At 42.6% G+C, this 14,861-nt stretch overlaps 1 protein-coding gene across 1 annotated transcript in view; it reads left to right on the plus strand.

Annotated features, from left to right (window-relative positions):
* The first annotated feature begins 2,156 nt into the window (after positions 1-2,156).
* The window catches only part of DDX1 (DEAD-box helicase 1), a 37,136-nt gene continuing 24,431 nt past the window's right edge, over positions 2,157-14,861 (plus strand). The window contains exons 1-10 of the mRNA XM_062208975.1: positions 2,157-2,247; positions 5,093-5,144; positions 5,427-5,490; positions 7,560-7,589; positions 8,280-8,376; positions 10,669-10,716; positions 11,652-11,735; positions 11,971-12,054; positions 12,550-12,626; positions 13,169-13,241. Coding sequence (XP_062064959.1) covers positions 2,232-2,247; positions 5,093-5,144; positions 5,427-5,490; positions 7,560-7,589; positions 8,280-8,376; positions 10,669-10,716; positions 11,652-11,735; positions 11,971-12,054; positions 12,550-12,626; positions 13,169-13,241 — 625 coding nt within the window. The 5' untranslated portion in view covers positions 2,157-2,231. The remainder of the gene's footprint in view (positions 2,248-5,092; positions 5,145-5,426; positions 5,491-7,559; positions 7,590-8,279; positions 8,377-10,668; positions 10,717-11,651; positions 11,736-11,970; positions 12,055-12,549; positions 12,627-13,168; positions 13,242-14,861) is intronic.

A 14,861-nucleotide genomic window follows, 5' to 3' on the forward strand; every position in this document is an offset into this window, starting at 1 on the left:
AGTGTAATGATCAAAGGTCACAGCTTTAACTAAAGTCATAGCTTCCTCCTCCTCTGGGTGGCCTTTTGAGAACCAGAAGTCAGCAATGGAGTTAAGGGTATGGTCAGTCTCTTCTAAGCCTTCCCCTCTCCCATTAGCTACTGCCTCTGGCCCCTGAAGTGGGACAACGATGAGGCAGTGAGGGGTAGAGGCATACCCATTTCACTTCGTTGGTGATGTGGTGACCTGACTCCGGTGCTGACTCAGCCATGCTCAAAGCTTGCTCTTTCTCTCAGGAGCACTTCTTGTGGGTATCTTGGAGATTGTCCTGCTGGTATCCTCCACGTGCCACTCCCACAAAGCAGGTGATCTCTCTCCTCCAATGGGAACATATGGACACAACAAGGTCCTTCTGGGGTCTGTGTCCTGAATCTTTTAGCATTTCCAGACAGCTTTCATGGGCAGAGTCCCCTTGAATAGAGCTTCAAGTCCACTCTACACGGCCTCACTTATCCCTGGGGGAGGGGGGCAAAAGTCCCATTTTCCCTCCACAGTTGTTAGAAATGCAGTTTGCCTATACAATGGCCTTCCCTGTACTCTGCCTTTTCCTGTCCTGCTGCCTCTGGCCTTTCTAGGCACAGCTTCTCAGAGCAGCCCTTGAACTTCCCAAACTCCTGCCATCCAAAGTTCTCTGAGCCATCTCCACAGAGAGATGGAAAATGCCATGGAACTTGTGCAACTTGGAAGATAAAGTGTTTCACTTGCATCTTCAATTCTTTCGTACATTTAAGGTGGGTGTTGGCATAAAAATCAGATGATAGATCTCTCTTTAACAAATCTTTTGTGATCTTATACCTCTCTTTGGAGCACGCCAGCACTTGGTATTCATTCAGAATGGCTATGCTACATAACTCTCAAAGGTATCATTTATACAAAATATAAGGGGAATATGGGTTGGGCATCCCTTATCTATAAATCCAAAATCTGAAATGCTCTCAAATCTAAGCACTGACATAACACTCAAATAGTTTCAGAGGTTGGGACATTTCCATTTCAGATTAAGCAGAAACAGCCTAACTAAATATCACAAACTCAGAAAGACGGAAATCTGAGCCAAGCATTGCTAATGGGAATCCTCAATGTCTCCTGGGCGTGTAGACCTGTAGAGCTGCAGGTGAATCCTTTCGTACATCACACTCACAGTACAGATTGTGACCACATGCTGTGCACTGCGGTGGGCGCTTTATATACTTTATTCGCTCCTCAAACACTCGTGCGACGTAGGTGCTCTTGCTCATCCTTGTTTCACAGATGAAGCCCATAGGTGTTTCACTCACGACTTATTCCGGACAACACAGCTAGACTGCGAGAAAAAAAGAACTCAACCCCAGCGGGTACAGCCCCCAAACTGGTACTTCCAACCCCATCCTACACACCTTGTGTGAGTGTTCTCTTCTCTCCGGGACATTCTGGAGTAGGCTACACGGAGAACAGAACCGGCCCTGCACTCTGGAGTCAGGCCATGTGGCTCAGAACCCCGGCTGCCACTAGGTAGCTGCCTGGTGTTAGGTACGTTATTTAAATTGTGCACCTCTAAAGCGTCTAACACCTGCCTGACAGAGGGACTAGCCAAAAACTGCCTGGAAATCAAACCCGAAACGATGGATGCTACATCAAACATGGGTGAAAGGAGAGAGACCTAAATCACGACTTATTCCGACCAGAAATATTTAACGAATGCTTGCGGTGGGGCGCAGGTTCTCCGGGCAGGACCGTCACTACCCTCCGGGTCCCTTGCACAGCGCTGGGCCCCGCTGGCCGCCGTGACCCCGGGGCCCTGAGGGAGGCAGTGGAGCAGGCAGTTTGCTGTCTGGTCAGCCTGGTCCATTCTAGCATCCCAGCCACCCCCAGACGCCTGCCTCCTTCCGTGTGGAAGAGTGATTCCGAAGACACGTAGCGTGCTCCAAATCAACGGCGATTACTAGGGCGTCGAATATTGAGTGGTCCTAGCTGCTTACGGAAGAAAACGTCCGGCTGCACTGGGTCCAGACATTCTGGTCAGCCGACGGGCACGCGGGGAGGGGCCCGGCGGGTCTTTTCTTGCCTCGGAACTGTTCTCACGGGGCTGAGTCCCCGCCCGGACGCAGAACGCCGTAGGCCGCGGGCCGGAAGCGCGCGCCGCCGCAGCCGCAGCGTGTCAGTGCTGAGGGAGGGGGCGAGCGAGCGGGAGCGGCGGCGGACGACGGGGCAAGATGGCGGCCTTCTCCGGTGCGTTTCTGGAATCCGGGGCTGTGTGGGCGGCTCGCTCCGCGGCCCTGGGACAGCTGTTGGGGAGCTCGGGGGTGGGGGCGGACACAGGGGACCTGCTGCGGGAGGAGACGGCCGCCCCGGGGCCGGGGCCGCGCGGCGCGGCTTCGGGGAGGGCGGTTCCGCGGAGATGCTGGCCGGGCCGGGCCTCCCCTGGCTTTCCTGCCGGGCACCCTCGGGGCGAAGACGGGGCAGCGGCGTTGCCCCCGCCGCCCCTGGCCGCCGGCCTCTCCGTCGTGGCGGGGCCGCTGCCGCCCCGGTCCCTGCTCGCGGCTCAGCCCCGGGCGTGGGGAGGGGTCCTCCGGGAGGATGGCAAAGCCGCGGCTGTCGGATGTCCTCGGGCCACTCCCCGGCTAAAATGCAGGCCAGAGCCGGGGCTTTGTGGTCAGACGCCGCGCTGTGGGCGTTAACGTTGCACGTTGAAGCTGAAGCCGCAGAGTGGCCATCCCCGTGGGCGCCGTTCGCCTGGGGACGGCCTCCTCGACGCCCCGGGCTCTGCGGTCGTTTGTTGGGCCCCGCAGCCGGGGGTTTGCCCTGCCCGGTTCTGCTTGCTCTTTGCATCCATCGTTGTGGAAAACCAGCAGCCTTCAAATGTAAATAGCAGTCCAGGTACCCTCACCCCCGGCCCACTCCTTCAGTGTCCTTCACCTAGTGCGAGGACTTCAGATGGTACAGGACGGCGTAGTGTTCGCTTTTCTCCAGTGTTAGACTATTGGGGATTCCAACTTGTCTGGTTACGCAAGAGGATTTGTGACTGTTTAACATGTTCTACGAAGAGACGAGGGCAAATCTACTCAGAGTGGTTGCTGTTTTACTTTTCCAGCGGAGGTTTGTAGAGTAGTTCCGGGTTGTCATTTACAGGGATAGGAAACAGGTTTGTTTGTTTGTTTTGTTTTTTGGCCAAGGGCCATTTGAATATTTACAGCATCTTCGAAGGCCACACAAAATTATCGAGTTAAAAATCAGCCTGCTACCGATTTATGGAATTTGGAGTCCCACTAATGGTTGCCTTTGCTGGACTAGACCAGATGGTTTCACCGGCGTGCAGGCGGGATGTTCCCCATCCCCGTTAGGGCTCCATCTGTAGAAGTTGTACATAAATTTCAGGAACGTTAAACGATTGGGCAAAGAGTCTGTATACAATAAAAATAAAGATGCAAGTAGAATTAAAGCTGAGTATTCCTGTTTTCCCTTAACTGTTAAAAGTGTTAAACTTGGGGCTGGCGCCGTGGTGCAGTACGTTAATCCTTCTCGCCGGCATCCCACATGGGCGTCTGTTCAAGTCCCGGCTGCTCCTCTTCCAATCCAGCTCTCTGCTATGGCCTGGGAAAGCAGTGGAGGATGTCCCAAGTCCTTGGGCCCCTGCACCCGTGTGGGAGACCAGGAGAAGCACCTGGCTCCTGGCTTCAGATTGGCGCAGCTCCGGCCTTGCGGCCAGTTGGGGAGTGAACCAGCAGAGGGAAGACCTCTCTCTGTCTCTCCCTCTAACTGTAACTCTAGCTCTCAAGTAAAATAAAGAAATATTAAAAAAAAGAAAAAAAGTGTCAAACTTAAAACATGGTCTCAAAGAACATGCAGAGATCCTGACCAGACTAGGACAAGAAGGTGTGTGGGATTTGCTGGAAGTACTGTGTGGTTGCTGCTTGTGAGTTTTCCAGAAGCTTCAGCAACACTTAAAGACCATCGCTGTGTTCTGTTTTGTTTTGTTGTCCAGCCAGTTTATAGTTAGGAAAGAGAAGATAGCTAGACCCTAAAGGGAGTAATTCTTAGAAAGATCTGCCTGGATATAGAACTCTAGATCTTCGTTAGTTTCTCTGTGTAGATTTTTCTTGAGAAATTTAATTAGGAAAGACTTCTTTTTTCAAAATGATGATTCTGCTTAAGTAATGGAAATGAAAAGTTACTTTCTAAAGAATATTTAGTTTATAGATTTGCTTTGTGCATTTGGACAATGACAAAATTTCAAGATTATTTCTGGGAATATTGGAGTGTTGCTCATTTTTTATTCCTTTGTAAATGTGTATTGGTATATATTTTGATAACAGTAATAGAAGCTGCATTTTATAAGTGCAGGCTTAAAGTAAAAATCAATTCTTATCTGGAAGACAAATTTAAGTAAATCCAACTTACTACTTGTATAATACCTTCTACAGTTCATTTGAGAAGTGATAAAACCCAATCCATTCATTTGGGGCAGCTCAGAAGTAAGATCATTTAAATATGTGTATGATTAAGGGTAGAGCGGATCTTCAGCTGTGGCCCAAGTTTTCACCCCTGGCCCCCTTCCTGCTTAAGTTAACCAAAGTATTGATTTCGGCTGCCTGTAAAAGTGATTTTTTTCTACTTCTCTGTTCATTTTTCTCAGATGATTTGAGGGTCTACAGTGGCTGTTGAGAGTCAAAGCACATAACTGCCACATTATCTTTAAATGAAACAACCAATATGCTAGTATAGAACCTTGCTTAACTGGTAGATGTTTCACTAACAGTCACAAGAAGTAGACCAGTTCTGTGCTGTTATCGTTGACAACACTGCACCAAATGCATTGCATTATCTCCTGTCTTCCTGTATCCCTACAAAGTAGGTAATGTAAGCCTCATTTCAAGTGGAGAAAAGCAGATAATATGACCTTCCCCGAGGTGAGAGCTTGGATTTGAACCCAACTCTGTGTTCAGAACTTACACTCATGAACAGTACCACACTGAGTAGGTGTGATATAACTGAGCTGTGCTTCAAAGCCTTTCCTCTGTTAAATGATTTTTGAGCGATATGATTTATGGTTTTTAAAATTAATTTTTGTTTTCAGAGATGGGTGTTATGCCTGAGATTGCACAAGCTGTGGAGGAGATGGACTGGCTGTAAGTACAGGAGCAGAAATGCATCTGTGTCAAGGGTGTTTTATAATTTAACAGTTGTTAGTGATTTTATTAAGTGCTTTGGGATAGAAAGAGAAATTCAGCTTATGTTGTGATTCTCTGAATTTTAGAAGTGTCCTTTTTAACTTTGACATACTTCTAGCTGAAAAAGATTGGTTGTATTTATCAAATAAAATTGCTTTAGGCTTACAGTTCAGTATTTCTTAATTGGCTCTTGTGAGTTTTCTTCCTCTAACTAAAATTCTTCAAATATGATCCTTTTAGCCTCCCAACTGATATCCAGGCTGAATCTATCCCGTTGATCCTAGGAGGAGGTGATGTACTTATGGTATGTTTAAAATTGATAGGCAATAGGGAGCTGGGGACAGACAATTCTGGGGCTGTCTGTGACCTAATTTAAGAACTCCATAAGCTTAAAAATGGTGCTTTTACCAAAATTTATACACACACGTTTATGCTATATTTGCTGTTCTCAGGTAAAAAGATGCAGTCTCTGCTAGTGAAAAGTTTGAACAAAATAGGGCACTGAGACTTGCACAGAAGTAAATGTCATAGAAGAGAATGTGACAAGTGCATGACAGGCAGAGTACTGCAGGGCTCTAGTGGGAGTCTGGTTACCCTTCCGCTTGCAGAAGCATAAGGGACTGCTTGGATCAAGTTGATTTTTGACAAGGGAAAATGAGAAAGAAATACTTTCTAGACAGAGTGAGCAGCAACAAAAACAGTGCATCAGGGGACTGTGGGGTATGACCCTGGAGCAGTTCACTTGCTTTTATTAGTTTATGTTTGTATTAAAGATGTGTGCCTAGGGAATTTAATTTGAGATAAAATGGGAAATACATACTGAGTCAGATTATTTGAGCTCTTTCTCAAGTATTGTGTTAAACAATTTGGTTTTTTGTGTTTTTTTTTTTTTTTTTTTGACAGGCAGAGTGGACAGTGAGAGAGAGAGAGAGAGAGACAGACAGAAAGGTCTTCCTTTGCCGTTGGTTCACCTCCCAATGGCCGCCATGGCCGGCGCACCGCGCTGATCCGAAGGCAGGAGCCAGGTGCTTATCCTGGTCTGCCATGGGGTGCAGGACCCAAGGACTTGGGCCATCCTCCTCTGCACTCCCGGCCATAGCAGAGAGCTGGCCTGGAAGAGGGGCAACCGGGACAGAATCCGGTGCCCCGACCGGGACTAGAACCTGGTGTGCCAGCGCTGCAAGGTGGAGGATTAGCCTGTTGAGCCATGGCGCTGGCGTGTTAAACAATTTGGATATCTGTTGGCAATGGAGTCTCAGAACTTTTCTTAAAAGGATTTGTCTTTATTTTGAAAGAGTAACAGAGAGAGAGAGAGCAAGCTTCCATCCATTGGTTTACTGCTCAGGTGGCTGCCACTGCCAGTGCTGGGCCAGGCTGAAGTCAAGAGCTTCATTTGGGTTTCCCACGTGGGTGGCAGTGGCCCAAACACTGGGGCCATTTTCCACTTCTTTTCCCAGGCCTTTGGCAGGGAGCTGGATTGAAAGTGGGACCGGTGCTGTGGCACAACGGGTTAACGCCCTGGCCTGAAGCGCTGGCATCCCATATGGGTGCCGGTTCTAGTTCCGGCTGCTCCTTTTCTGATCCAGCTCTTTGCTATGGCCTGGGAAAGAGGTAGAAGATGGCCCAATTCCTTGGGCTCCTGCACCCACGTGGGAGACCTGGAGGAGGCTCCTGGTTTCGGGTCGGCGCAGCTCTGGCTGTTGCGGCCAATTGGGGAATGAACCAGCAGATGGAAGACTTTCTCTCTCTTTCTCTCTCTGTGCGTGTAACTCTGACTTTCAAATAAATAAATCTTTAAAAAAAAAAAAAAAAGAAAGAAATTGGAGCAGCCAGAACATGAACTGTTGCCCATAGTGATGCTGTTCTCACAGGTGGCAACTTTACCCACTATGCCTGCTCTGAGCCTTGCAAGTTATTAAGCAAAAGTGTTACATGATTAGAATTGGTTTTTTATGAAGGCTGTTTTTGAACAGGTTGTAGTATAGGTCTGTGGGATTATATTACTTTTAAGCTACTTACTTTTTTCTTTATATATATGTATTTATATATGTACACTCTGGTACTCTGATGTCGGATGCAGGTGTCAGTCGGTGGCTTAACCCGCCATGCCATGATGCTGGCCCCTGTTAAGCCACTTTTGTGATAATCTGGGTTAAAAGGATGAGGGCTTCATTTTTAATGGCAGTAACGAGAAAGGAAATGGGACAGCAGATTCTTAAGGGGTTGAGGGAACTGACAAGATGAGTGAGTTAACTGAGAAAGTCTGGGGAATCTGGAGGCTGTAATAAATGTAATGAGTTAACTGTAAGAGTTCTACATGATATGTTAATTTGATCTCGTGAATTTAAACTGATATCAACTTTTTCCCTTCAGGCTGCAGAAACAGGAAGTGGAAAAACTGGTGTAAGTAGTACATTGAAATTGACTTATTTGTAAGTGTTGAATTTTAAATTAGCTTTGAATGTTAACTTTGAAATACTTTGAAATATTTAATAAAACATCTCTAAAGTAAAAGAAATTGACTACTTGCCATTTAGAGTACTATTTTTGTTGTCCACTAATTGTGAACATCTACAAAAGAGTAAGGCTTTAAGAATATAATTTTAAAGTAGTCTTGGAAGATGAGATACAGTGTCTTTAGTGTTTATATTTACTTTTGAATTTTAATGCGATTACTGTTAAAAATAGATTGCAAGCAGAAGTTAGAGATCTGTTGACCTAGACTCGATTCAGTTTATCAGACTGGATGTTATTTTTCCTCTCCAGGTTCATTTTGTAGGTCCTTATTATTTATTTATTTATTTTTAAAGATTTATTTATTTATTTGAAAAGCAGAGTTAGAGCAAGTGAGCAAGATCTTCCATCCATGCCACAGCACTGCCCTCCCCCTTATTTATTGTTATGGGCTGTCAACTGGCTCTTATTTCCTTTATTCAGTCAATTCTGTTATTTTGGTTCATGTAAAAGAAATTCGAGAGCATTCTGGAATATGTGTAATGATTTAATGTGCACACATAACTTTTGTCAAGTTTATTGAGTGTTAAACTAATTAATATCTGAATATGATATAGAGACCTTCTGTTTCTTTGATAGGCTTTCAGTATCCCAGTTATCCAGATAGTTTATGAAACTTTGAAAGACCAGCAGGAAGGCAAAAAAGGAAAAACAACAATCAAAACCGGTGCTTCAGGTAGTTTCTATAATTGATATTACCTTTTGTATAAATCAGTGAATCTCATCTCTGACATTTGGAAATGTGAGGCTTGAGTATGTACTTTTATTGTCAATATTTAGAGGGTGATATTGAAATTAGGTGCCCAGGAAGCCAGGGATGCTAAGTGTCGTTGAGTGCCTAAGCAATGCAAAGCTGTCCTTCCCTAAAATAGTAATAGGGCTCCCCTTGAGAAAACACTGGCATTTTGGAAATAACAGCTATTTTAGTGTTTTTCTTAACTTTACAAGTTTTTGTATATAGTATTATACAAACTGGTGCAACATTTTGTAAGGTGTTAAGTAAGGACGTTGCAGATAATGTATGGAGTAAAAACGCTTGATGGTGGGATGTATTGCTTTACATAGGGAAAGAAGCATTCTTTTTCTTCTGACATAAGAAAGAAGGACCCCAGGAAGTTCAAATGTAAAATGTGTATTTTAAAGTCAGTTTCTTACTTTTAGTCCTTTTAAAGTGGAGATTGGTCCTGTATTAGAATTTTGGATCCTATTTATGCCATGAACAATAATATTAACTCAGTTTTCTCATCTTTCAGTCATATTTTCTGAATTCTGTTCTATCTTGATTAACCTATAATTTTGTTATATTTTAACAATTTAAAGTAGCTAGCTTGTTTCATGTTACAAATCAGGACCGCAACAAAATAACAAGCTTAAGTAGAGCATACTTGGCATATCAACATTTTCTTTTCACTTTGAAAATAATGTTACATAACTCAAAGAATTAATTCACTTGTAAATGAATTATCAGATAGATAATAGTTGTAACTATTTAGACCATTGGCGTATTCTAAAATAGTTTTGGAACTTGTAGCGACTGTGCCATCATTTATGAAAGGAGGTGATAAAAGAGAATGCTTCTGAAGAAGGGAAACCAGAGTGGTAATACATTTAAAAGTCATGTCCTTTTATAGCTGTTTAAAAAGTGGGTATTTAAACATGTAACAGAAGTAACAAAGAAGGAATTGTTAATTCCTTGAAGCGATCTGGAGAAAAATAAGTGTTCTAGAGAGCAGGACTGAGACCCATTAGATAAAGATTTCTGTGTGTCTTTGCTAATAACTAAATTGAACCAATAATGGAAGGGTGAACCTCAAGAAAGTTATTCCTCTATTTAAAGTGTTTAAGAAGATTATAGATATCTTTTAACCAGAAATAATCTAGAGAGGACTCCTACTTTGGCTGGAGAGTTAGACTAGAAAATATGTAGGGTTGTCTTTAGCTATTATAATTGTTTGCTTATCCATAAAGTATTAAAATGCTTCAGAAAAGGAAAATCCCAATTCCATAAAAGTGAGAAAGGAAAAAAATGTGTGACTTTTAAATGTAATACTGAATTGTTTATGAGAAAGGACTTGATTTTTTTTTTTTGTAAAGATTTATTTATTTGAAAGGCAGAGTTACAGAGAGGCAGAGGAAGAGAGAGAGATACAGAAAAAGGAGGACAGAGAGAGAGCTTCCTTCCTCTAGTTCACTCCCCAAATGGCCACAACAGCCAGAGCTGGGTCAGGCCAAAGCCAGGAGCCAAGAGCCTCCTCCGGGTCTCCCATGTGGATGCAGGGGCCCAAGTACTTGGGCTATCTGCTGCTGCTTTTCCCAGGCCATAGCAGGTAGCTAGATTGTGGGACACGGCTGGCACTATATGGGATGTCAGTATCACAGGCCGTGGCTAAACCTGCTATGCCACAGTGCTGACCCTGGTGCTTTTATTTTAAGACTGATAAAAAGATAATTAGACTCTGAAATGCTGGTCAGTCATTTCCACTATGACTGGAATCAGCTTGTTTAGTAACCTAAGCTTAATTTTTATCAATGAAGTAGGGTTAGGGCAAAGATCCTGTCATCATACAAATACACAGAAGCAAGTGAGGAGGTAAGTTTTAGTCCCTAGTAGGCCAGTAATTATTATCTTTGATATGTTTCAATTTTACCTTTAAGTAACAGTTTTACTTTACACTCTGAATCAAGGTTGGGGAAAATATTTTGGTCTGGCCCTGCAAGGACAGCCACAGGTGGGACTCAATAGCAGGCTTATTTTTAAGTTGATCATTTGTGTGGTCCATGAATTTCATTGTCAATAGCCAAATGACTCTGGGCAGAAGAAGAGTTCCCCACCCCTGTAATCTAAATAATGTGTAAAACCACATTGAATCTAGAGAAATTAAGGTATCATATAAAATATAAATTATAAGCTTTGTGTTTTAGGGACTATTCATGTGTTTGTGGATAACTTTTCTTATTTATTGTTTAGTACTCAACAAATGGCAAATGAACCCATATGATAGAGGATCTGCTTTTGGTAAGTGCATAGATTTTACTAGCTCTTTTGTAATTCAGAATCTTAAATAATAACACATAAGAACCACAAGGAAAGTACAGTACCCGAAAATTTAATTTACCAGATAGTAAAATATACTCTTCATAATTAAATAGGATAGTACTGGCATAGGAATAAGTAGTAGAATGTAGTAGAAATAAGTTTCAGAATATATGAGAAGTTAATATACAGGAAAAAATAGTATTTCATGAGGAAAAGGGATTTATTCAACAAGAGGTGCTGACATCCATTTAGAGCAATATAAAATTGGCTTCTTTTGCATATAATGATTTGATATAAATTCTGCATATATATAATGCATATGTTTCATGTAAAAATTAAGTATATAAAACTACATATACAATTTGGTGGTGGATGACCTTTCCTAACTCAAATAGCAATTCACAAATCATAAAAGGTTTGTTTTTCAGTCATGGTTTCTGAATCCATGGATAGGGGAACACCCTGGGATAGTTCTAGTTACGTTTTAGAATAATTGTCTCTCTAGCTGTAACTTAAGTAAAAAATGAAGAAACAGATATTGATGAGTTGGTGCTGCTCCTCCTTGTGGGCCAGTTTCTTGAAAGTACCTTACAGAAATGATCATCTTAATGAATTTGTGTTGGCAATGAGCTACTGTTAGTGCTATTTGGTTTCAGATTTGTTACTGTAAAATGTTGCCATAATTAACAGGTAGCAGCATAGAAACTAGACCTCAGCATAACCAAGGACATATAGGGGGTGAATAAGGGTAGTTATTCTTGGGGAAAATATTGCTTTCCCCTAGTAATCAACAAATCTGAGTCTCTGGAACATTGCATCAAGTGAAGTAATTATCTTATTAGTGTGACTGAATGATACTTATTTTGGAATACATTATAAAACCTGCACTGATGTTTTCCTGTTTTTTTTTCCAGCAATTGGGTCAGATGGTCTTTGCTGTCAAAGCCGAGAAGTAAAGGAATGGCATGGGTGTAGAGCTACTAAGGGATTGATGAAAGGTATTTGAACAGGATTTGTAGTTGTAGAAACTCTTGAGACAATGTATGAACAGATAAATTTCTTTAAATAGCTTTAAATGGCAGATCTGGAAAGATTTCCAGTCGTATGAAAAGACCTTTAATTCTTCATTCAGTACACACATTATAATTCAGTGACAGTTGTTAAGTTGCAACTTGGTAAATTAATCGTATGTGTTCGATTTATACAGCTCTTCAAAATGTTTTGCTCCTTTAGGGAAACATTACTATGAAGTATCCTGTCATGACCAAGGCTTATGCAGAGTTGGTTGGTCTACCATGCAGGCCTCCTTAGACCTAGGTAAGTGTTTCTAAAATAAATGAATTGACTGATGTTTGTGGGTATTAGCATTGCTATTTTTGGGACACAAACAAGTAAACTTAACCTACAAAATTTGATTTTAGAGAAAGAGAATAAAATCTCACCCTATTCAAAAAAAATTTTGTATTTACAAGTACATGTGTTATAACAGTATGAAATCAGGGGAACTAAGATCAAAAGTATGAAGAGTCAAATAAAATTATTGTGTGTGAATATGTACCACACAGTATTACATGGTAATCAAAGCAAAGAGTGATGCAGTGTCATATTTATCTATAATATTTGATGGTCCCCAAAGGTTAAAAACTCTTCAGTTGTTTATGGGATTCTGAAACAGAGGGGATATTTTTTCCATGACTTTTTGAAATGGAGATATTGGTGTGAATAAAATTACTTTTTACTTTAGATTAAAAAATGGCTTTGTACTTTAGATTTACTCTTGACATTTATAAATAAACTACTTGTTAAATCTAGGTACAGACAAGTTTGGATTTGGCTTTGGAGGAACAGGAAAGAAATCTCATAATAAACAGTTTGATAATTATGGAGAGGTAAGCTATTATGTTACTGACATGAACATAACATTAGTAAGTTTCCTTGCATTCTTGATCACGTATGACATGAATGTGACTATTGAAAAGATTCTCAAAGTCAAGAGGATTGTATATTCTAAGAAAGTTCACATAAGGGTTTTAATGAAGAAATATTGCAAAACTAGGTACATATGTAGAAATCACAGATTTTCTTTTATGCCATTTATTAGTCTCTCAAAATGTATTACATTGTCTTTTTTTTTTTTTAACCCCATTTTGATTTTGTTCTTGGCTTTAATGCATATGTTATTTCTTATTTTTGATGCTGGTGAATCAAAATATAGTTGTTCTGATGAGCCTAAATATATTGCTTCCAAAAAACCTGTGAAATGCATCTGCCATTGTATGTTATATACTATAGGTGTTTTTAACATCTGCATTAGTGCTTCAAGACATCATTTCAAGGTGCTAACATACTTTTGATGTAGCTATATGTGAACTTTTAGCTTCACTTAAAATTTTGCTTTCTATTAATAGCACTTTACTATCTGGTTCTCTAGGAGTTCACTATGCATGATACCATTGGATGTTACCTAGATATAGATAAAGGGCATGTCAAGTTCTCCAAAAATGGTAAGCTTTTTGTGGATCTTAGAGGAAGTATGTATTCAAGGGGCCACCGTTTTGTGGCATAATGGGGTAGGCCTTTGCCTAGAACCCCGGCATCCCGTATGGACGCTGGTTCAAGAATGAATATATTCTGTGTTCATGTTTTTTTTTTTTTTTTTTTTTCCCCCACAGTAGATAGAGACAGAAAGATCTTTCCTCTGCTGGTTCATTTCCCCGGTGCCCACAGTGGCCAAGGCTGGGACAGGCCAAAGCTAGGTTTCCTGTGTCAGTGGGAGAAACCCAAGCAGCCATCACTGGCTGCTTCGCAAAGTGCTCATTAGCAGGAGGCTATAACCAGGACTCCAAACTAGGCACTCCACTGTGAAATGCAAGTGTCCCAAGCCTTGTCTTATTGCTGTAACCGTGTTTTTTGTATTTTAAATGTCTTTATCCTCTTTTAATCTCTGTCCCTCCCTCCCTGCCTTTCAGTTGAGCAAGAAAGTAAAATTTTTTTAAAGATTTATTTACTGAGAGGTAGAGTTACAGAGAGAGAGAGGGAGAGACAGAGAGAGAGATCTTCCATCCATTGGGTCACCTGCCACATGGCTGCAGCGGCTGGAACTGTGCGGATTCAAATCCAGGAACTGGTAGCTTCTTCCACGTGGGTACAGGGACCCAAGCACTTGAGCCATCTTTGCTGGTTTCCCAGGCCATTAGCAGGGAGCTGGATCAGCAGTGGAACAGCCAGGACTTGAACCAGTGCCCATGTGGGTTGCCTTAACCTTCTGTGCTACAGTGCAGACCCATTTGAGCAAATATTTATTGCACATTTGTTATATGCCAGGTCCCCTAGTGAGTATTGGAAAGGAGACACAGCAGAAGATGGAGTAAATGGAGTTTTTACTTATGTGGGGTTGATAGGCTGCTGGGGAGAGGCAGACATATGGATACCATGTTAGGTGGTACTGAGTCTGTGACGGAGGATATAAAGCAGAGAAAGGAGTGGAGAGTGATAGTCGGAGGATATAAAGCAGAGAAAGGAGTGGAGAGCGATAGTTGTGGGAGGTGCGGGTGGATTGCTTTTCTCTACCATGGTCAGAGAAGGCTTTGCTAATGTGCTCGCATTTCAGTAGGAATCTAAGTTGGGTAGTGGGCTGTGCAGGTATCTGGTAGAGTATTTCCAACGGAGGGAGCAGTAAATGTGAAGGTCCTGGGCCGGCGCCGCGGCTCACTAGGCTAATCCTCCGCCTTGCGGCGCCGGCACACCGGGTTCTAGTCCCGGTTGGGGCACCGATCCTGTCCCGGTTGCCCCTCTTCCAGGCCAGCTCTCTGCTGTGGCCAGGGAGTGCAGTGGAGGATGGCCCAAGTCCTTGGGCCCTGCACCCCATGGGAGACCAGGAGAAGCACCTGGCTCCTGCCATCGGATCAGCGTGGTGCGCCGGCTGCAGCACGCTACCGCGGCGGCCATTGGAGGGTGAACCAACGGAAAAAAGGAAGACCTTTCTCTCTGTCTCTCTCTCACTGTCCACTCTGCCTGTTAAAAAAATAAAAATAAAAAAAAATAAAAAAAATAAAAAATAAATGTGAAGGTCCTGAAATGAGGTACTTGAGTAACTGAGGAGGCCTGTGTGTCGAGTGCACTGA

Source organism: Lepus europaeus, chromosome 13 (assembly GCF_033115175.1).
Source record: "Lepus europaeus isolate LE1 chromosome 13, mLepTim1.pri, whole genome shotgun sequence".
Lineage (NCBI taxonomy): Eukaryota > Metazoa > Chordata > Mammalia > Lagomorpha > Leporidae > Lepus > Lepus europaeus.